Genomic DNA, 24,385 nt, shown 5'->3' on the forward strand with positions numbered 1-24,385 from the left:
ACAGGTGCATTCGCTGCCCCTTTAGGCACAGTCCTGCTTGTTCTTCTCTCCATTATTTCCTTTCTCCTTCAGTCAATGATACACTGCTAGTTTCCATGTAGAGCAACACCCCCAAAATGCCTCCCTAAAATCAGATAAAAATCTACAGCACTTTGTTTTCACCACTTTAAATCAACTCTCAATCTCCTTAGATCTTTCCTTTGGGCTAAAATGGCCCACGGAGTTGGACCAACTTCTTTATCAGTTTAAGAAACCTCTCTGGTTCTCTGCATTTCAAAGTGTCCTGGATATGCTTTTCCTTAACACAACTCAGAAGAGAAAGCCTGGGGGCGTTCATCAGATTAACAAAAGCGGCCCACACCTGGGGTCCACCCTGCTGCAGTTGGCGCCCCAGCACACACAGTGGTGGGGGCAGATGCACACCAAGACCTACAGAATCATTGCCCATAATGCTTATCGGCTGGCAGGCCTGCAGAGAAACAGAAACCAGAGAGTGTGCTTACCCTGTTTTCAAGCTGACCAGGGCGTCCTCCACTCCCTTCTGGTTAAATCTGGTCATGTACTGATGCATGTAGGGGTAGTTGTTCCGAATATTTCTTTCTGTGCTGCCGTTAGGTACTGTGCCAAATCGGAAAGGCGGGGAATAGTCGTGAGGTCTCTGAAACTGGAGGGGTGGGAGACAGAGAAAGGAGAAGTCAGGCATCATTCTGTCTTGGTCAGGAGTTAAACGTATGCAAAAACAACACCCATCTGGGGGCTTCCTTTCTATTTAATCATGTCTTCCACTGGCCTGGGAGCTCTAGGAGGTTGGAAGCAGCATCTATCTTGTTCCCCACTGTTTCCCAGTATCCAGCACAGGGCCCGGCTGGGTGCACAATGGGTATCTGTTGGATTGAGTTTTCTGGTCCCATCCTAGAGGTTAGCCAAGTGGCAGGCGGTGCTCAGGAAATGCCAACTGAGCTAAAATGAAGGTACTACTTTAGTCCAGTTCATTTATCTACTTCACAGTGAAATTTTCTGTGATTCCCACCAACCATTCCCTTCTCTGAGCTCTATGTACAAGTACTTGTACCCCACTCAGAAAACATAGAAGGGGAGCAGAATATGCCACCCTCAAAATACGCCTCTCTGGCATAAGGATTATTTGGAGCTGGTTATTTTTCAGAAACAGCAGACACAGGAAAAGCTCAAGAAGTTAACACTTTTGTATGTAAGAGGCATTTACATTTTTTAAGGAAATCTCTGTTTGCAAGGGTGTCTCCCTGTCCGTGCTGGAAGAAGAGGATGACAAAAATCTCTAGAAACTTATCAGTGGAGAAGGCACCACTTAAATCTGTGTAACAACTGTACCCTGGTTTACCGAAGTCTTCTGGGTCACCTCCCATAACTGGCCTCCCCAGCCCGCACTCCCGTGCCCTAAAATTTTTCTCTTTAGTGAAGATGGTATTTAAATTGGTGGCTTGGGCCATTTCAGGGAGGTAGTCAGTCTTCCTGGACATCTCCCACATATACAGAAGGTGCCCATTTATTAAACTTCTGTTTGATTTTCTCCTGTTAATCTCTTTTATTACAGCGGGGGTCTCAGCCCAGAACCTAGAAAGCTAGAGGGAAAATTATTTTTCCTTCCCCGCAGTGACTATATGTTGTTATTCACTCATTCTCTTTGTTTGTTCCCCTATGCATGCAACACTTATGGGGGCTAACATACTCCAGGCATAATGGCAGCTCCAGGAACATGCGTTGAGCTCCTCTCCCCACTAACCATTAGCTTTCTGGGGATGCCCACATCTTGTTTGGCTCTTAAATCTCCATAAAGCTTTTTAGTTCATCATCCAGATTCCACTAATCTTCCATGAGTGGCTGATACTGGCTGCTCCCAACTTCAGTATTTGGGGCAACCCAACCAGATTAGGAGTCAAGGGAACTGGGTCTGAGACACAGAAATTACAATCCAGAGGCGCAAAGGGTGGTGGTGAGTATGAGACCAGGGTCACAGGTCACAAAATCAGGTTCTATCACTTACAAACTGTGGACCTTCAGCGAGTCACTTCACTCTGCCTCCACTTATTTCCCACCCACAGAGTGGGAAATTTATCAGTACTTCCCTTACAGGAAGATCTAAAATCATAATGTTTGTCAAGTAATTAGAATAGTGCCTGGAACAGAGGAAGCACTGGAAAATAAGACTATCAATTACTTTTCATTTTTACTACCATTATAGGCAAAAAAATAAATGGATAACATGGGCCTCATTTTTCTATGAAGTACAATATTCTGGAACTAGAAAGTCATACTAAACATAACTAACATTTTTGGGAGACTAGCTTGGGGCCAGCCCTGTGCCATGAACTTCACAATGGTCGGCTCGTTTGGACTCACAGCCACCCTGCCAGGTACCTGATCTTAGAGGATTACGGGTGAGGACACTGAGGCTCAGACACGTGACCTATGCAAGATTACATTAAGTAATCTTAGTGTTGTGGCCTGGCATTCAAACCTAGATATGCCTGGCCCAGGCTAAGGTCTGAACTCCATCGCTCCTCAGAGGCCACTGCTAGTGACCTCCTGTGAGTCAGAGGTGGGAACCTGGAGACCTAGAGAGAGCACGGACACCCAGCAACTCCACAGCGGAACCAGGGCTGGAATCCAGAGCAATCTCTGACTTCCAAGCCAGAATGTTTTCCATGGAACTAAGGAAAGCCAAGAAAGCATCCAAGTTCACCCATGAGTCAGGCCAGCCAAAAACATTCTTTTTTCCAGATTCACACTTCATTTCACCGTCAATTAAAATTTCCAGTTGAAAATCGTTTCTACAGAATTAGGCATGCTGCTGCTTCACAAGCAGCCACAACCAGATTTGGGGGCAGTGGCCATACCTGGTCCAAAAGAGGTCCTCCTGCTGGACACCCTGCTCTGGGAGCATGTGCACGTGTGTGTGTACGAACAGCAAATCACTCTCTGCTCTCAACCCATCACTGTAACAGGAGGAGGCACCACCTAGGCACCCCCTCGTTTGCACAGCGGCTCCCAGTCTTGGGGAGAGAGTCAACAGCACTGGTAATAAATCTAGTGGTAGCAGCCGCTCCCGATCTCTAGGGGCATCTAAGATGGCCTGTTTGACTCAATGCCTCGCACTTCTCTCCCCATCTGCTGCAGGTCAGCCACGTGGCTCTTTTAGATTTCCTTTCTTCCTTGCCCCTGGTTTGCACAGCCACAGAGACAGATATTCAGCTTTGGTGATGAAGTCCAACACGTCTCTGGCCTTGACTATACCATCACTCACACGAAATTCAGCCCAGGACCAAGATCTGGGAAGCCCTCCTGCTAGACTAAAGGCTGTCAAACTTTTTAAAGCATGACTCAAAATACATTTTTCATTGCCACCCTGTCCACACATACATGTACAAGGGTGTGTGCACACTGTATGCCACCTCACAAGACTCACTCTGTCTATATGTCATGCACTCTGATGTCATCCGCTAGGTTCTATGTTTTTAATGGTCAAACAACCCTCAAATCAATTTCATGGCTCACTGAACAGTCACAACCAGTAGTGTGAAAAACAGTTGGAGGTAAGCATGGCTCATCTCCTGAATCCTGGGGCCTCCCATCAAGGACACACTCTGTGTTCCGTGTTTCTTACAGGAATGAATTCTAGTGCAACCTTCTCACAGAGCGTTGTGCATGCAAGTAGAGGAACAAACGTGGGCTCCAGCAAAGGAAGGCACGGTGCAGAGGCTCCCAGGCTCAGTAAGACCACAGAGCAATGCAGTCTGCTGCCCAGAGGCAGAGGAGCTCCTCATGGCTTCTCTGTCTCAAGGCTGCCCTCAACTGCTCATGCTCACTGGCTTCACCTGGCCTTGGGTCCGTTCAGCCTCTCATCTGCCACCTAGGAACTGAGTCATTTTTGGGCAGTCATGTAAGCTCTCTGGGCCTCAGTTTCTCTCACCATAACTGCGGTGGCAATTAATTCATCCCAGAGTGCTTAACAGAATGCCTGGCAGGCCATATGCCTGATTAACATCAACTCATCACCTGTGGGTACTGACTAGCCAAATCATGGAGCCAGGTTCCCTCCACTTTGGAGAAGAAAGGATGAGAGGACTATATTCTAAATATTTTTTCCATTCAGTATGTGGACAGGTCTGAAAGTCATCCAGGGGAATAAGACGTGACAAGCACTCTATGACGAAGGGAGTAGAGCATGCTGATCCGCAAAAAAAAGTGCATAAGCAAAATGTGGCAACTGACCAGGACATTTCTTTGTTCCTTTTATGAGCCAAAACTACACATTCCTTTAAAATATCTGCTTTCTGTGGTTGCAAATAAGGGACACTGGCATCTGGAGCCCCCATTTCTAGTAGGGTCTAGGGTCCTTCTCCCGCTGGTGAGCCCCGTGCGATTCTTGATGCCAGCATCAAAAGGCCATGGCCCAAAAGAGGGCCGAGAGGTTCAGTTAACAGGTGTGGTGGGTCAGGACCACCCGCTGTCTGATCGCCGAGCCCAGAGGCAGCACAACTTCACAAGGACACACCCCTGGGCTCACCTACCCGGGCACGTTCCCCGAATCCCCCCAGCTGACGCGGCAGAAGGCCAACCCAGTGCCCCAGAACACCTCAGGCCCCAGAGGTGAAGAGGGGTTCAAATGAGGTGGTGATGATGATAAGGAGGACGGGGGTGAGGAGGATGCAAGGAGGAAATAGCACTTATAGCAGGATCATCTACCATGTGCCAGGCATGGTGTGAGGTTTATTTCTAATCCTCAAATCAACCCTGTCAGAAAGGTATTGATGCCACCCCTCCACCTCTACTGGGAAGTTAAGCCTTGAGGATACAGACACACTAGGGGCCACACAACCATCATATGGCAAGGTGAGCATTTGAACGAAGGTCCGTTTGACCCCAAATACTCACTCACTACATTAATCTCTTCTCACTGCATGAATCTGCCTCCCAGAGATGGAGTTCCTTACCAGAGTGGTTGCCAGCATTTTAGAAAAAGTCTCCACCAACATGCCAACTTCCCTTTCATTATTCCTGGGGAATATCTACCCATGAATTCACCTACTTACAATTTAAACCCGAGTTCATCTGTGCACATTTTCTAGGAAAAAGGTGCTTTTTCCTAGAAAGCATTAATACTGCAAAAGTCTTAGCAGTATCATAGTGCTGAGTTGTTAGGTAACTGTGACTTAAAAAAGGGGGAAAAACCATTTATGTGCAGTATTAAAATAATTGATTCAATATAGATTTTTCTTTTGCAGCCTTTCTTGGTGTATCTGCTATTAATCTCTTCCGGGAGCACATAGTTTATTTACACAAAGAATTTTGCTGTTTATCTAATGGTATCAAACATTTAATTAGAAGAGCTATCTGCTTGCTGCTAACACTCTAAGCTTGGAAACTGAGTTGTGTCTCATGACGATATGGAATCTGTTACTAGATGTTTCCAAGTCAGAGAAGGTCAGTCAATGTAATAGTGGTTCTAATTAGTTTCCCCACAAGTAGTCATGTTACTTATACCCAAAACTATGTAGCAAGGGATTTTTCTCCCCTTCCCTTTGAAAATAGCAACAAAAAGCAGAATATGCTGCCAGCTACTTTCTCGAAAATCCTTCTCATCCAGGACACGGCTCCCCCAATGCCTCCACTGCACCTCCAGTTGCACTTTGGCTCCCATAATGCAATGGAATCGCCAAACAGTCCTTCGTGTCTGTAGAGGATTTTATAGGTTATAAAGCACATTCGCGTTTGCAGGCTCTTCGTCCTTGCTACAACTATGACTCCCACATTTACAGAGACAAATAAGGACGCACAGCAAGATCACATGACTATAAAAGCACCTCCCAGCCAGGATGCGGCCGAGAGGAAACAGGAGCCCAGCCGTCCCAACTCTACGGGGCAGGGCTCTATCTGCTGCTTCACAGATGCCACATGGGTAAGGTGTGGGGTCAGCCGGAAGCCAACCCTGAGCAAAGCAAGGCTTTGGGTGAACATAATTTATTAAGGAAGGGGAAACCAAAAGCGGGGTGGGGGTAGGAGGTTAGGCAAGGTTCCTGTGTCAGCCTGATCCCACGGGGATCTCTGGAGACTGAACTGCGTGTCTGAGGCTGCCCCGCCGAGCAGCAATGGGGTGCTGGGCTTTTGTGCTCTCACACTGCTTACTCACTGCTTCCAGGTGGCTGAAAGGATGGGGGGAACTTAAATTTCCAGGCATTTACTTTCTAGCGCCCCATGGTCATCACCCCGTAAAGATCCTTGATGTGAATGAGCCTTGTTGGCAAGGGCAGGGTGGGCACACAGTGCTGGGAATGGAGCCCCAGGAAGCCAGGTGGGGTGCCCCCAGTGTCCCACACACCGTGCATTTCTCACTCACCAGAAGTGGGTACCACACACCTACGAAGCGCCACAGAACTGTCATCAACACGGCTGGTTTCCCCTTCCCCTGAGTCCATTTTCATCCCATCAGTTCTACCTCCTTTCTGACACTATTCCTGCCCGGGATTTTCTTCTCCTTTTACATTTACTTGCATGTTGTTTATTTCTTCCTACTAGAGTTTAAGTTTCAGGGCAGTACAAGCACAGGCTGCCGGGAAGACCTCTCCGAGGAGGTGGCATTTTCGCTAAGATCAGCCACGAGAATGAGAACATTCAAGGAAGAGTCAAAAGCAAGGGCACTGCGGTGGGAATAAGTCTGGAGTATTTAAGGAACAGAGAGGGGGCCTTAGTGAGCAAGAGGGGGGACCTGTGACGGTGCGCCAGATAATACAGGGCTTTGTCACCATGGCGGGTGGAGTGGCATTTACTCAGGTTACAGCGGGAGGCCATCAGAGGGTGACGGTGATTTTGTGAAGGTCTCTCACCCAGCAGCCCCTCAGCATCTGATGGTGGGTCTCTGTACCTCACCCAGCAAGTCACGGATAAGCTGTGAAGGCTTTTCATGGGTTGATTTTCTATTCAGCAGTTTGTTGATGAATGCCAAAAGAATGTATGTATAGACTTCTGCCAACAAGACACGATGGTGAGATTTTATAAAGAGAGACAAATTACCCACACGCATGAGACAGAAAATCTTTGCAGTGCTGCAAGCGCCACACTGCTGAGCTTAGCAAGTCAGGATTTGTTTCCTGAGCCTAAAATTTCCATCGGAGGATGAATGCACCTTACCTCTTTTTTTCCTCTGTATTTCTCAATAGCACACCCCACAACCCTCTTCCTGTTTCAGCGGGAACGGAGAGAGCAGGTGTCACCACTCCCACCTTACTGGTGTGGGAAGCACAGCCCATGAGGGAGGACTAGAGATGTCCGAGTAAATGAAGCCAGGGGGAAATTAATAGATGGGGGCCCCCTGCCCCTGTTCTGTCTCTTGAAACTTCAGGGGGGTCGGGAGTGCTGGCAATGGGCCTCACTGGCTCCACATACAGGGAGCTGTCAGTTTTGACTCTGGGGTGGGCTTACTGATGGCTTTCTTCTCATGTCATAGATGAGGGATCCAAGACACGGAATATATATGAGACTCGCCTAAGGTCACAGAACTAGGAGAGACCTACAGCCCCACCCCAAGGCTCCCCTGATCCAAGCTCCTGCATCTTCTTCAACCTCCCAGTCTCCTTGAAAGGACAAGTTCCAGCCTTAAGCTGTGCCATGAGTCATAGCACCTCCGTGAGCCTCATCAGCAAGGTCACATAAAGATGAGAAATGGCCGGCTGGGGGAAACCATGTTTCCAACTTAGATCTGGAACCTTGTAGACCCAGGAGAGCTAAGATTAAGGGGTTGGGTCGACAAATTTTAGAGATACGCTGATTTAAGTTAAGACAGGGGGAAAAAAATCCTCTCTCTTTGTGCTTTAGAGTTTAGGGTTAGAAGACAGGAGCCTGAATCGCTCCTTTCTGATGGGAGAGCATTTAAGTGCAACCCATCAGGCGGACTTGGAAGCAACTCTTTTTGTCCTTACCTTTTTGTCACTGAGGCCAGTCACTTGGTCCACAAACTCCTCCTGGATCATGAAAGCAGCCAGATTGGCCGTGTAGCTGGCCAGGAATATGACAGCAAAGAAGGCCCACACGGACACCATGATCTTGCTGGTGGTCCCTTTCGGGTTCTGGACAGGCACGGAGTTGTTGAACACCAGGCCCCAAAGGAGCCATATAGCTTTTCCAATCGTAAAAGAAGGCCCGTGGGGTGCTGCAAATGGCAGAAAGGACACTCTCAGCCTCTTCTCAAAATGTACACTCGTGAGGGTTTGATAAGCATGCAGTGGCCATCATAGTGCAGGCAGTCGGAAGACGGAATTAGACCGTAGCTGTGCCGCCACCACTGCCTCAGAAACACAGCCGCAGTATCTCCACTTTTCTTTAAAAACTAGCATTCTTCCTACATTTCTGTCTAGCTGGGTTTTTGCCACGTTTCTTAAAAGAAACAAAAAAACACGACCACCAAAAAAATAAAAATAAAAAACAAGAAAGAAAGGAAAAGAAAACAGTTATGCGAAATGTAGGTTTGAGTGAGAAATAGTGTTATCACCTGCTGTTTTACGTCTGGATCTGACTGCCATTTGGGGGAGCCGATCTCTTTAATAAAAGTAAGAGAGCCTCACAGAAATGTGTGTACAGGGGTGCTTCAGTGTCCCTCCGCTATGCTCCCATGTAAAAACCAGGCAATTCAGCAAGACTGATGTTCCCTATTCTGCTCTGATTGTCTCTGACCATCGCTTCTGTTCAAATGCAGATGTAAAGTGTGCACATGGTAGGAATTAAACCCAACTAAAACCCTCTCCAAATGGAGACATTAAGGAATGGGACAACAGAGCTTAATTTTTCCAACACTTCACAGATGGAAGACCTTGGGTTGCAGGCCCATGGAAAATGAACTCTGATATCACAGCCCTTCTTCCCCCTCACTGTATCTTCCCAACAGCTACGTGTCCCTTTTAAGATTCTTGAATGTTCCTTGCAACAGACTTAACTAAAGAGACAGAACAATATAGCAAAATTTACTGGGCAGAGAATTTGCAGGCTTTCAAGTCTGTTTTGCACAAGGGGGAAAAAAATCAATTTATGTCCTCATTTCATAGGAAAAGGGGTCTTCCTTTAACAGAAGGTTAATTTTTATGTCATTTAAGTAAATGAAGATAGGAAAAAATGACTGACTCAGACTTCAGTTGGCGATGCAAGCAGAATGGGCAATAAACAAAGTGGCAGAAGTGAATTCAGATGGATGGCAGCTATGAAGGTCTGGGCAGGGAGCCTAGGAGAAGCAAGCTTTCTGCACATGGGAGGCCAAACTCGGGCTACCGCAATACTTACAATATCGGTATGCCACACACTCAAGAGAAGGCAATTAGTTCTATTATTCTCAATCGCAACCTCAGCCTCTCCTGTTTCTTTTTTGCCCAGTTTTAAAATCTGGGCTTATTCCCAAGAGGCTGAGATGTTTTAGGGAAAAAATAATTAGAGTCAATGCAGTTAACTTCATGAATTCTTTAATGTTATTAGGGATGCATGTTGATCAGAAATGAGAGTTAGTTATTTGGGAATCAGAAATCGGCAGTTGCAAGGGATCTTGTCCAACCAAGACTTTTCAGGAATTCCGGGTTCATTCATGCATACTTTTACTAGACCATAGAATTTTCCCCATAAAGTGCAGAGAAATGTAACAGACAACCATTCTGCACAAAGGAACAAGCAGCTGTCATTGCTGGAGAGTTTCCACAAGCAGATGAACAGGAAACAAAAAGCCTCAAGGTAACAGGAGGGCCAGGGAACTTATGTGCCGGATTCCTTGCTGTACAACAGTCTTCTAAGTGTGTGCTTCAGACAAAGAGAAATTATAGCACATGACGGCCTTTGGGTGATTTTCACCTTCCAATATATATCTCAAATGTATCCACTTATCTTCATCTCTATTAACCCTACCCAAGTCCAAACCACTATAATCCTTTCTCTTACAAAACTGTAACACCTTCCTAACCGCTGCACACCCCCTTTATTACCTGGACAGGGTCATCCCAGTGACCTTCCACACTGTATGTGTTTCCTTCCCCCCTCTTCCCTTCCATTGTATTTTGAAGAATATCTGAAATCCTTACCACAGTCAAGAGCCTGCCCCTCGGACTTCATCTTATACCACTGTCCACCTCACTTGCTCACTACTTTTGTGTTTCTTGAGCATATCAAGATCATTCCATGCCACTACCTTTGATTTGCTGTTCCCTCTGCATGGAATGCTTTTCCCCTCAGGTTTTCCCATGACTGATTCTTCTCATTCTTTAGGTCTCAGCTCAAATGCCATTTCTTCCAAAAGCCCTTCCCTGTTTGACCTATACCCCCACCCTGTCACTTTACTTTGTGTCTTCTCTTCTTGAGTTTTATTACAATCTGTGACTACTAATGTATATGTTTACATGTTGTTCTCACAACCAAATTCTCAGCTCCCCAGGGGGTCAGAAAGTCTCTATCATTTACCATGTTATCCCCTGTGTTGGCACAGGGCCTGGCTCATAGTACACACTCAATAAATACTCATCAAATAAATGCATGAATTCACAAACAGCACAAACTCTGATTCTGCAAATGGAAATATCTACTCTACTGCAATACGATCACTCAGAGAAATTATCTCAGGTTCCACTCTGTTGAAAAGCTCCTCCCTGGTTAGATATGTTACCCTAACTGGCCCTTGAAGATATGCTGTCTCCCATCATCTCAAGTCATTTTTTAGGAATGATTTGGTCCTGGCACCCTTCTGAGACCATCTATTTAGAATATGTTGTGCAATGAGGAAAATTCACTCAAAATGATGTAATGTATTTACATATATCACACAAATAATAAGTTATAGCCAACAAATGCCTTCAAGCACTGTCAAGAAGAAAAATAATTCTTTGGGGGAAGATACCATTTTAGAATTATATTTACTGTCAAAAGAATCCAAGTGCGATCCAGTAGTTTGGAAAATGTTCTTAAACTAGAGTCTATAAAGCCATTTTCTTTGCATAGAAATTGGGAGTCGCTAAAATTTGAGCATTTCTTTTGACACAGATTTTTAAAAGTAATTGCCAGAAAAACTCCTTCAAATCTGCTTTCTCAACAAAATTGAAAATCAGTAGTTTTCACCTAACAACTACTGACTCCACATAATAACAAGATTAAAACATTTCATTTTATTTTATCCTTTTCTCACTTGAAGTGAGTTATCCATATATGTATAGGATTACAAGTAATAACACCCCACCACTGTTCATATAATAGTATATAGCCAGGCAATATGGCATAATGTGTTCTAAATATGGAGTCTCCATTGAAAGTAAATTAAATAGCACCAACTTCAAATCATATTTAGGAAGGCATTCTCACCTTTCCCTCCGGCTAAGTTCCTGTTGTATCCAACAGGACTGAAGTATTCAAAGACGAAAACAGCTATGGCGGAGACAATGAGCAGCATGACAAACATCATCACCCAGACGGAGGCGCTGAATGGTTCTGCAGGTAAACAGGCCAGAGGAATGGAAATGTGGTCAGTCAGCGCATCCTCACGAGCAGGGCCAGCAGAAGCCCAGAGATCCATCTGCAGGCTCACTGAGAAACTTTCTCCAATGTGAATCTGGTCATTCAGAAAAGCTAGTCACTGTGTATTCATAGATCTAAGCCATTCTATATGCTACAAAAATATTTGGGGTATTTCACAAGACTGCATACAAGAAGACTAAAATAGAGACGAGCATGTGACATTTCACAAAGTGGGTCAAGGATGACGAAAACCAAATGGAATAGTTAGATCAAAGGAGAAAGAGGGATTGCAAATTAGGAGGTCATGGGGTCCTTATATAATGATAGAGTCATCCAGGGGATCAAAGCCAGGGAGAAACAAGACTAGACTCCAGTACTCAATCCTAAGGCCCCTGCAAATCAGCTGGTTTCTTTCTTATTTTTACATGCTGGAGGGACAATGTACAGGGAATATTCCAGAAGTAGAAGGAGAACCACAACCTATTAGAAAAGGATCATGAAGTCACGGGGTTGACAGGAATACTGGAAGGTCACAGTCTGCCGCCACTAATACCACACTACCCATTTCACCTTCTGCCCCAGATAGAAGAGATCTCTACGATTTAAAAACCTTGTCGATGTTGGTAACAGGCTTAAATGTAGTTGAAAAGTCATTTGAGGATATTACATTCACATGGTAATTTAATGAAAAAGAATCACTTAAAGAGTAGAGGCGACGAAGTGGTGATAGATGATAATTTCCCCTAAAAGTAGTTTTCATAGGGTCATAGTCCTGTGAATGTCTCAGAAGAGCAGGCTAAATCACCAGGTTCTAAATGTTAGAACACTCTAGAAAGGTAAGAGATATTATGTAAAATATATTAACATTTCTATTCAATCTGATGCAGAATGAGCTGAATGGGGCCATTTTATCCACATGACATAGATTTGCTAGAAAATCAAGATACTAAAATTTTAAAAATGAATATATCTTCAACTGAATGCATCATTGGGAAGAAACTGCCCCTGGACACCAATGAACTTATAATCCTTTCATTATTTCAAACAGTTTTTGAGGGTAAAACATACGAAGCTCAATAATGTCTATTGAGTAGCAGACATTTTATTACTTTAAAATTGTTTTTCTGATAATGCCGGTCATAATCATCAAGACCTAGGCCGATGGCAGGCCACCTTCTTATTAAATTCTGTGACTACCAAATCATCCAGAGATCATCATAAATTCCAGTTTAATGAGCTTCCTAAGTAACAAGAAACTAATATGTCTGAAGCCTTAACTATATTGGATACTTTAAAAACTGGAAGGGATACTTTGCAATGCAGTTTCAATGTGAAAATATCTTAAAAAGCAACGGGTTAAAAAATAATATAACTTACCTGACTTAAACAACATAAGATAAGTTCAAAGATATCAGTGAGATTGCAACTGAAATTTATCTTAGTTAAATTTAGCTTGAGTAATAAGCAATGTGATTTCCCTGAAACCACAGCAATTTGGTTTTGAGGTACACTCAAAAAGGAGGAGAAAGAAATGAATAATTAGATTAGAAAGTACTTACTATTGTGGAATAAAAATGTTAAAGAAATTCTCCAAGCTGGGTATACTGATGGCACAGTGTGTCTTGTCAGAGAGGCGTCATTGTGATGAGTAAATGCACATAAACATGTAAAGCATTTAGTGGCGTGTGTTGCACACTGTATATACACACAATAAATTAAATGGACTAGCTGTTTGATTGCATGGTAAAAGCCAGGATCAGGGGTGGTGTGCTGTCCAGGGTCCTGAAAAAGGCTTACTGGTTTAAAACATGTACATTTATTAATCTAATAACTTCTTTTTTTCTGGAGGAGGTGATAACATTATTTTAAAAAATATTAGGGAAAACCTGACTGAATTCTTCTGTTCACATATCAGGATCTATAAACCTGCAGTGGATCTCACTTGGCCGTTGATGCATCTTAGTAGTGATACTAACTGGTCAGAAAATGAGGAGGAAGTGGGTCAAGCAACTGATCACAGATGTTTTGCCACTTGGAAGTGACAACATCTGTTCCTTGACTCGTGAGCGTGGCACAGAGATAAAAGGATCTGCTACAGTATTTTGGTCTTAATAAATTAGGTGCCTCTGAGCGCCCTGAAGGATTGCTATTCTCAGACACCACACACATACACACACACACAGACACACACATCCCGCAGTGAAGAAAAGTGTCAGAATAACAGTGAAGTACTGCCTATCCTGTCTAAGGAGTGACCGAGGGATATTTTTGAACAGCTCTGGATTACATCCTCTGCGGGCTTAAAACAATTAAACATTTGTCATTGATGGCACTTCATTCAATCTAGGAGACTCCAGGTCAACATTTCAAGGAATCCAACCTGCCTGGAAAGTCTTAGAATTAACTGAATGGATATACTGCAAGCGACATCACATCATCTCTGTCCCTGAAGAGTTGCTGGTTACATTTTTACATGAAAGCTCAGAGGCATTACCTGCAGGTGCTTCCGATGTGAGTTAATGGAGTTTGCAGAGGAGAGAATAAGAATAATGAAGGGCAGTGTAATCAGACTGTGAATGTTCTGGCTCCTCCAGATGACTGAGCCAGTGAATGGGGCAATGTAGCTTAGCACGGCTCATTATGACTTTCAAAACCTGCAGATAATGACCACAGATAAGGGGGTGCACAATCAAATAGGGATGTAATTTAGTGACTCAGAAAAATATTAAGCCTACTGTGTAAAAACAGCTTTGAAAATAGTTCCCTCTGTCTACAGTTTTATTTTTAAAGATACGGTAGGAAGAGTGGCGGGTGGAGTGGGGAAAGGAGGTTTGGTTAAACTTACCAAAAATACTTGGATTTTTATGGAAATGTTCTACTCATGTAGGTAAGATCAAAGTTGAGGCCAGAATATACCAACGACCCATTTTTATGAGACAAGCCAACTGAAATTATTTTTTCTCTGAGCGGAAAAACATTATCTCCAGCTCACTAAGGACCACGTGTGAAAAGAAACAGATCTCTTTCCATTTTTTCCATGAATGCACTTCCTCCAACCCTAAACTCCAGTGACAAAGATCTGTTAAAGGGTCTGATAGGGAACGAGGGAAAAAAAGTGATTCAGGAGTGACTAATGAGTGAGAGCCTACCCAATAATTATTAAGATTCTGCATGTGTCATGTGTCATCCATACATGTTGCCTGTTGCATTTTTCATGGTATAGCACAATGCAGTAAAAATGCAGTAGCAATCCTTCATTAAGATATGGGTATTGTCATCCATGTCAGACAAAGGCACAAGGGGGCGTAATGAGAAATGTATTCATCAAGGTCCACATGACTCCAAGAAAGGTTACAAAAATGGAAGCAACGGGTGCAAAATCAAATCCAGTGAGTGGTAAGGATTTCCACAGCTTACATGGCTTATCAGAAATGAAAATAGTAGATCCATATGTCTCTGTGAGTAATGTAGTATCCAAAATCCTGTTAGTCAACATCTCACTCAAGGGGAGGAGGCATAAAAGTTTCACTGGATGCTAGCTTTACATATCGATGAAGACATTGGGATATTAAGTCTACGGGCTTGACATCGCACCCACAAATGGGTTCTGGTCTGCAATTTTAGGTCTGTAGAAGACAAAAGTGATATTTTTTTGTCTCTGAAAAATGCAAGAAATTTAATTGACCTTCATCTGTTGTCCCTCTCTCATGTAGTTTTCTACTAAGGGACAATGTTTATCTTAACCTTCCAAAATTTGGGACAAACCCATTGATGTGGGCGTATCAAGGGGAAGCTCATCTGAATTCCATGATCTTCAAGAGGGTCACTATTGAAAACCACTTAATGATCACCAAACACTTAGCACAACACTTTCCTTTAAAGAAAAAATAAATAATGCCTGGCTATGCTCCCTGCACTTTTAAGTACCCTGGCCAGGCTACCTAATGCGTACATACGTACAGTGCTAAAGAAAATCACATGATGGAGAAAATCCTGATCTACTTGATTTCAGAAAAAAAGAAAAAAGCTTTACGTGCAAGCAAAAATTTAAGAAATAGTTAAAAGGAGATGAAAAAGAATATCCTCCTTTACAAATCATTCAGCTTAAAGGACAGTCACATTTAAAAATATGGTTCCATTAATTTAAAATCAGTGTATACTCCTCTGACTACTTCTATTTTGTTTATCAGAGTTCTGGCATAAATCATTGTGCAGCCATCACTATTTTCACACTTAAAGCCAGTAAATAAATGACTCTCATCCTGGTGAGGGATGGAGGATGGATATGTGGATGCCAAATAAAGGTTTATGGGCTGACTTAAATTAACTGTGGACAGACAGGTTTATTTTTAAATGTTTTCAAGGCTCTGAGAAATATATCTACTAATCTACATTCTACACAATGAAGACACGTATCTGAAGATGTGATTGTATTTTCAGCAGGAACTTCCAAAGTGAAAGATAAATGAAAGATGTCAACAGGGGAAAAATGAATCCAAACGCATGCGTTGGAAGCATGTGTTAAATGGAACCGAACAAGGTCCTATTTGATTCTATCCTTTGAGCAAACGTGACACTATACCTGTAATTTCCTCATAGGAAAGCAGAGTGACTATGAAGTTCCCATACCTAGAAAAGCAGACGGTGAAACGGTGCCATTGCTTCTCGACACCATGACACTGATCCCTGTCTCCACAAAGGGCACAGAGAAGTCCACCACTTCCGAACGCTCCTCGTTGATGGTGAGCGAGCCGACCGCCATGACTGCCCGTTGATAGACCACCTGGATGCAGGGCGAGAGGAGACCAGTGTCTTTCCCGGTCCTTCCCACCAGCCCCAGGCCGTCACGCCCTGGGTCGGAATGAGAGCCCGTGGGACGAAAAGCCAGCTTACTTCACCAATCATTCCATTCCACACGTTGTTCACTTTTTTGCCATGCTTCCCATTAGTCACCAGGTAAAGGTCATAGGTGAACTTCACGGTCCTGGAAAGTTTCTTTAGGATATCGATGCAGAACCCTTTGCAGCATTTTTTGACATTCATTCCCTCATTGGTTGAATTGCTGTAGAGAAAATCCCAAGACCACAGAATATTAGTACTGCAAAATTGGTCCACCATCATTAACTACATTTTTACTATTTTTCATACGGGAATTGGAGGCTCCCAGTGAGGAAGTAGCTTTTCCTAGGACGTGCAGTGAGCTTATGACAGCAAAAGTAGAGAATGTTCTTAATTACGGCAGTAATCATGAAAACGGCTCACATTTATTGAGTCATTACTTTTGCTATGCGCTGTGCTGAATGCTTTATGCTAATCATTGACTTAATCGCCATGACATTTCTCTTAGTTAGGTAGCACCCGTATCCCTATGATGCAGATGAATTACCACCTCTTATCTTTAAAAGTTTGTAACATATACAACCTCTTTCAACCAAAGTTTAGTCACATGACCTAAACTGAGTTATAAAAACCTAATGGAAAATGATAGAGAGGAGGATGTGAAACTCTCGGGGGATGGAGGAGGGTTTTGCTTCATCCTGCCATTGAAGATACAAGTTTGCAACCAAAGGTTAGAAATGAGGGAGCCTTACTTAGGTGAGATACTTTCCTTACTCCTTAGTTAGGAATCAGGAGACCTGGGGCATCCATTGTGCCTGTGTCCATGGACTTAATGTCTCTGCGTCGACTCATCAAATGTGGGTTTATTCATAACATTTCCCCTTCTAACTACACTGCGGGAAGTGTGAAAAGAGACACTATTAAATAGCAATGTCCTTCATCAGGAAAAAGCCCTAATAAAATACAGAGGGTATTGCCTGTCTTTAAAGCTGTCACAATCTGCCAAGCAACATTCGCTGCTTTGTGCCAGTCACCCCGACCTGACCAAGTCGTGCTTAAAGGATACCCACAAACATCAGAGACACCTTTTAAAAAGGAAGGACACAGGGTTTTCCTAACTGATATCTACTAAGTAGACAACTCATATAGGAAGATCAAGACCTTTGTGGGCATTTCACTTAATACCACCTTGCAGTGGAGCATTCCATCCCTCAGTTCTCTGTCTTTGACTCATGCATTTCACGAAGTATGTGCTCTGTTTGAATATCCCATTGTCGGCACATCTATATGACACACTGTTACCTAAGTGCTAAAATGATCTTTATGGAAATGCAACATCATGACAGGAAAACACTTACGTTTCCATATCATATGGAAAAAGTAGGTTACATACTGATACATATAGAATAGTCATAGTTCTATCAAAAACAGATGAGCTTATGAAATATCTGGATGGAAAAACAATGATATATGAGGCAGAGCTATTTTTGAACAATGAGAAGTGTTTTTTTCTTTTCCTTATTGTTGTTGTTTTTCCTCCCAAATTATCTGCTGTGAGTGTATGTTATATATCTAATTAGAGGCACACATACATCAAGCCCCACTATATCTATATTCATACCCATGAATATGGGTAGGTTTGGTAATACAACTTTGAGCAATGGAAACAAGTTGGAAAACGACGCCTTTTGTTTTCAATACTTTTCTCAGGACCACAGATTACCCGTCCTGAACTGTTATCTTCACCACAGCCCCTGGCCTCTGCTCAAGCATCCTGCTTCTGTCAGCCAGGACACCATACCACCAAGATGTACTCCCTAGCCTCGAAGCTGCACGACCTGCTCTGACCCACCCACTCCCAGCTGGGGGCTGAGAGAGGCCACATCTGCATACATTTACAAATGAGGACTGAGGGACTCAACTCTGTAGTGTGTAAGGTGTAGCTACCTTCCCTATTCCCACCAGCTTCCCATCAACACGATAGAAATGTGTCCTCAGCGCATTAAACTAATGGCATGTCCAGTATGATTTCCTCCTTGGATTCAGGGTCACAGTGGCTTTCTGATCCTGGGTCTGCTCCTGACACCCCTGAGAACTCAGACAGGTCTCTTCACTCACAGGTTTGCCCATTTGCAAATTCAGAAGATTGCTACCTTGCAGAATTTTACCTTTGGGAAGATAAAGTACTTATAGCATCTCTCACATAAGCACTTAAAATTCATTTTCTCTCTTCTCACCAACAATTTGACATTTGGGGAGACTGACAATATGGCCGTGTCTTCCTACACATCAAGCCAGATAATTGTTCCTATCTTTCCCTTCATACTTCAACACCCAACTAACAGGTTCGAAGTAAAGTCTGATTTCTCAGTTCATTTCCTATTACTTGTGGTTTTGGCTGACTGATGTGAGCCCTCAGGACCCCACCAGTTACTGGAAAATGAGAGACAAAGGGTTTCCTCTGGAAGAAAATCACCAAGATATATAATCAAGTTACCTAACAGGAATTCTTTTTTTTGGAACCAATCAGATTGCCTCAAAGATGCTGCCTTTAGGAAATACAACTTATGTAATCTGTGTTAATGTTGGGATTAATGGACCCCAGTCATTTTCTATTCTTTCTGGTAAATCAAGACTTCAATTTCACCTAGAAGCACAGGGGGCCTCTCATGTCACCAACTGGGGAAAGGAAAGCTGCAAGCTTCCCACCACTTCCCACAGGAACCAAAAAAGTGAATCTGAACCTGTTGATCTGTGGATAGTCTTCAGGAGAAAAGCTAATTATTTTAAAGGGAGTAATTTATTTGGGGGTTCATTACTCCATACAAATAGGGCTCCAGACTTGGTGATCTACTGTTTCCAGCTCCAAGGTTTCTGATGTTACAGATTTTAAACTCTTACTATGGATTATGAAGTACGAGATGCCCTACCTCATGGAACCTGCTGGAACAGAGAAGGCACTGTTATCAGAAAGGAGGCGGCCCACTGGGGCTGTATCCTTTGCTATGTGCCGGCCACTTGGCTTTCTTCATCTGACTGAGTTCTGCTGGAGGAACAGCCACTCAAACCAAAGCCTCCTGTGGCACCTTTCTCACATTCCCTTTCCTCCTCCCACCCAGCTCATGAGCCCCTAGTGCTGCCCTGGGCTTCCTTCCGTTTCTGGAACTTGCCAATCCCTTTCCTCCCGTGGGCCCTTTGCACCTGCTGCCCCCTCTATCTGAAGGCTTTTCCCCAGATCTTCCCATGCTTGGCCCCTTCTCATCTCCTCTATGTCTTCTTAAATCTCACCTGTGTGAGCTCAAGGAGTCCCGCAGACAAGTCACTCTTATCACACCACCTTATTTGTGTCCTTTCCAAAGCTCACCCTGTCATGCAGCTTCCCCGGGCCCATTTTTGGCTAAGTTGTTTTTTTTTTCACTGAGTGTGTTCCATAACCACAGGACCCTGGTCTTTTGCCTTCCCTGTGCATTGCCATATCCCTGCACTGTGCGTAACACATACACTGTGCTTAATGAGTATTGATTTACTTATTAATCTATTAAAAATTTCAACTCTAAAGAAGCTGATTACTGATAGGGGAAGAAAAAAAAATCTTTCTCCAAACCAAAATATGCCTTGATAGCACATTTAGCAATCATATGTATATATATATTTTTAATTATCTTTATCCTAAGCTCTGAGCTCTGAGTATTTGCATCTTGTATAATAACAACTTGGGTTGGAATTTGGAGTGGGGGAGGGAAAGCACCCATTCACTCACCCGCTCAGTCATTCCCAACATTAGTGTGGCCTGTTCTGTGCCTGCTACTGGGGATACGAAGATGAATGAGCCATATTCCCTATATTTAGGCAACTCATACTCCAGGGAGAAAGACAGATAAATTATAAGCCATAAAAACAGATGGTGACATCCATCAGTAGATGAATGGATAAAGAAGATGTGGTACATATACACAAGGGAATATTATGCAGCCATAAGAAAAAAAACAGATCCTACCATTTGCAACAACATGGATGGAGCTAGAGGGTATTATGCTCAGTAAATAAGCCAGGCAGAGAAGGACAAGTACCAAATGATTTCACTCATATGTGGAGTATAAGAACAAAGGAAAACTGAAGGAACAAAACAGCGGCAGAATCACAGAACCTAAGAATGGACTAATAGTTACCAAAGGGAAAGGAACTGGGGACGATGGGTGGGAAGGGAGGGATAAGGGGGGGAAAAGAAAGGGGGCCTTACGATTAGCATGTATAATGTGGGGGGCACAGGGAGGGCTGTGCAACACAGAGAAGACAAGTAGTGATTTTACAGCATCTTACTATGCAAATGGACAGTGACTGTGAAGGGGTATGTGGGGTGGACTTGGTGATGGGGGGAACCTAGTAAACATAATGTTCTTTCTGTAATTATAGATTAATGATATCAAAATTTTTAAAAATGTTAAAAAACAAAAAGAAAACAGGTGGTGACAGAACCCAAGAATGGACTAACAGTTACCAAAGGGAAAGGGACTGGGGAGAATGGGTGGGAAGGGAGGAATAAGGGCGGGGAAAAAGAAAGGGGTCCTTACGATTAGCATGTATAATGTAGGGAGGTGCGTGGGGAGGGCTGTGCAACACAGAGAAGACAAGTAGTGATTCTACAGCTTCTTACTACGCTGATGGACAGTGACTGTAATGGGGTTTGTGGGGGGGACTTGGTGAAGGGGGGAGCCTAGTAAACATAATGTTCATTCATGTAATAGTAGATTAATGATACCAAAAAAAAAAAACAGGTGGTGAAGTAAGAGACAGAGTATTATGGACTCAATGTGCACCTCTCAAGTTTTGTATTCAAAACCCTAATTCCCAGTATGATGGTGTTAGGAGGCGGGGCCTCTGGGAGGTCACGAGGGTGGAGCCTCATGAATGGGATATGGGCTCTTGTAAGAACAGACAGACAGCTTGCTTCTATGCTTTGGGCTCTCTGCCATGTAAGGACAGAATGGGAAGCAGGCCACCTGTAAGCTGGGCAGCCCTCATCAGACACCAGATTTGCCTGCACCTTGATCATGGACTTCCCAGACTCCAGACCTGTGAGAAATGAATGCCTGCTGTTGAAGCCGCTCAGCCTGTGGTGATTTGTTACAGCAGCCTAGACAGCCTAAGACACAGAGACATCCCCAGGGTTCTGTGGATGACAGAAAACTAACCCAACTTGGGGAGGGAGTGGTTAAAACTTCCAGGACAAGTGAGAATTATCTAGGTGAAAGGAGGTGATCAGAAAATACTCAGAAACAAAGTCAGTTACCTCTTAATTTCCACCAAAAGCCTTTTCCTTTGGTGAGTCCCCCAGAAGGGTGGTATTTGTGCTTGTGTTTGCATTAGCAAAGAGTATAATCAGACTTAGTCAGGAAGCTTTATGCTTCACCAGAGGTTTATAGATTAGGGCGAACCCTTCACCAGAAGCTCCGATAGAAAACGTCAGTTCTTTCTTCAATCATAATAAAAGAGGAAATGACACCGAGGCACTGCTTGCTGGCTGTCAGTGAGCTAGGAAGCTACCAGCAGGTAAGTGCCACCACGATCCCATTGGGAAGTCAGATGTAGGGTGCATGTTCACTCACAATGGGAGAGAAGTTTTGTTTGAAAATTTTGGATATCTGGGTTATATCAAAGTGATGGAAGGTGCAGAGTTGGGGGAGGAGTGTCCAGAAAAATAAAACAGAAAGTTATTGAAGGAGAGGCTGGAGGGGAAAGTTGACTCAGCACGATGGTTGAGAACACGGTGGCGGAGTCAGATGGACCCGTCTTAGAGTCCTGCCTCCTCCATTTACTAGCTGAACGGCTTTGAACATATTTTTAATCTTCCCATTGAACTCAGTTTCACCATATTGAAAATGCATAAAACCACCTATGTTACAGAGTTGTGGGTGGGGCTAAATGAATGCAAACTATTTGAAATAGTTCCAGGTATTTATTTAAGTCTAAAACAATGTTATTCTATTATACCAATGATAATAGAGTCTATTTTGTATTAAACTTTGCTGTATTACACATACAGTTGTATCAATGACACAGGCTCTATTTTGAAGGATTAGGCACATTCAACCCACAGGATCCCTGGACTCACTTGATTTTGACAAACTTCCGACACGGCACGGTGTTCCTCACACACGTCTCGGTCAACGGGTCTATGTCCTCCACGATGACAAAGGGGGCCTCCTCCAGGGTGACGATGCTCAGGTGGTTGTCGTCCGGCTCACAGTCCGAAAAGGACTTGTATCTCGGCCACACGGCATGTCTCAGGCTCAGGGTCTGGTTCTCCCACTTGCCCACCTGCATCATCAACACAAGGACACCCGTGAGCTTTCCTGCCCCACTGACTTCCAGAAAGGCAAGGCCTTCCCGGTGGGAGGCACTGGAAAAGAACCCTACTCTATCCCAAGGGGCATTTTCGGCAACATGCCTCAACATACACATCAGTTTATGTGCTAAGGAAAATGGAGACAGAAGAAAAGCAGACTACTGCGCTGCCCCAGGCCCTGGACTCTCCCCCAGACTCATTAAATACTGTGGTGGCACCTAAGCAGGTAGTTCCGATGTTTTACAAAGTTCAGAAGCACTGATGTGAAAATAGCATGGACTGGTAGAATCGGAGAGGCCTGGGTTCGAATCCCCACTCTGCTACTTACTGGCTGTATGCCCCTAGGCAAGCACTTAATCACTATGAGCATCTTGTTTTTCTGTCTATAAATAGGCACAATCCCACTTTCTTTGCAAGGACGGTGCAGAAGTTAGGGCGATTTGTGAGAAGCATACAGCGCAGTGCGCGACCCAAACGCGAGACCCCCTACTTTTTCTTTTACGTATAGAAGAGAGACAATGAGAAGGATGAGGCTTTTAAAGGTGCAAAGAAGAAGAAAAAGAGGAAAGGGCAGAGGAAGAGGATGTCAAAGAGCAGAAAGGAGGGAGCGTTGGCAGGAGAGACAACAGGAGCGAATGGGGCAGGTCAGGAAATTAGAAGCTTCATTTCATGCTCAGATCTGGTTCTATTTACGCTGCAAATTAAGGTGAACTTTTATTAATCCGGCACAGAGTGGAGACTTTCACTGCTTAGTGTACATCATCAGGACCTGTCAAAACAGAACCGATAGCGTTCCCTCGGAGCAGCAGTCGGCATCTTGGTGAAATCAAATTGAAGGCTGTATGTTTTGAACCTTAATTTTATTTGACAGTTTATTGGCACCACTCACATCCGCCCTGGGAGAAAGCTGCCCCCAGCATGCACCTGCTCCTCCCTCCTCCCGCTTCCACGCACAACTGTTTGACACCTCAGGTCAGTGCTTTATTTGTAATACCAACCCCAGGAAACACCTCACCTGGAAAGCTAAGTGCTAGTCCAGGCTTGTCTGTGTTGACGTGACCCGCTCACCTCCCCTCCTATAATGGAAGTGTCACCAGAAATGAATCTCAGGCCCTCAAAGAGAATTCAGAAATGCTAGACACCAGGAGAAGGGACGGGGTCTGGGGAGAGAAGGTAATCGCTGCTCTCTGAGATTACCTCACTGTTTGGACTGGAAAATGTTTGCTGCTTGTAGAGAAACATCCCATGTGGTCAATTAAAAACCGTCCAGCTTTTAAGATAGGAAGGGCAATAAAATAATTTGCTCAAACAAACACATTCATCTACCCATGCTGTGATGGGTAATGCAGACTGGGGGGAAAGTGGAGCCCAACACATTCTTCATTCATTCAAAACAGATTTATTGAACACCAACTATGTCCTGGCACTAGCCTGGAAATACTGACGACAAAAACAGAACAATTCTTGCCTTCGACTCTCAGTTGGCTGCGGGACAAAGACGAGACCAATGATAATAAGCGTGCAAAAAAGAAAAAGAGATATCCTAGCTTTCCTTCTGTGACATGTTATACCAATCCCTTTCCTTTCCATTTCTCTTGGAAAATGCAAACATAACCTCCAAGAGAGGCTGGGTAGTTCCGTGGGTAAGAGAATGGCTTTTGGGGTCAAACAGAAGTAAGAGAGCTGATTCTG

At 43.9% G+C, this 24,385-nt stretch overlaps 1 protein-coding gene across 1 annotated transcript in view; it reads right to left on the bottom strand.

Annotated features, from left to right (window-relative positions):
* Positions 1 to 24,385, bottom strand: part of GRIN2A (glutamate ionotropic receptor NMDA type subunit 2A) — a 349,136-nt gene that overhangs the window by 55,392 nt on the left and 269,359 nt on the right. The window contains exons 6-11 of the mRNA XM_037020713.2: positions 22,460 to 22,665; positions 16,402 to 16,570; positions 16,138 to 16,291; positions 11,356 to 11,481; positions 7,956 to 8,185; positions 504 to 664 (exon numbers count right to left, since the gene is read on the bottom strand). Of these exons, the coding sequence (XP_036876608.2) occupies positions 504 to 664; positions 7,956 to 8,185; positions 11,356 to 11,481; positions 16,138 to 16,291; positions 16,402 to 16,570; positions 22,460 to 22,665 (1,046 nt within the window). The remainder of the gene's footprint in view (positions 1 to 503; positions 665 to 7,955; positions 8,186 to 11,355; positions 11,482 to 16,137; positions 16,292 to 16,401; positions 16,571 to 22,459; positions 22,666 to 24,385) is intronic.

This window comes from Manis javanica, chromosome 10 (assembly GCF_040802235.1).
Source record: "Manis javanica isolate MJ-LG chromosome 10, MJ_LKY, whole genome shotgun sequence".
NCBI lineage: Eukaryota > Metazoa > Chordata > Mammalia > Pholidota > Manidae > Manis > Manis javanica.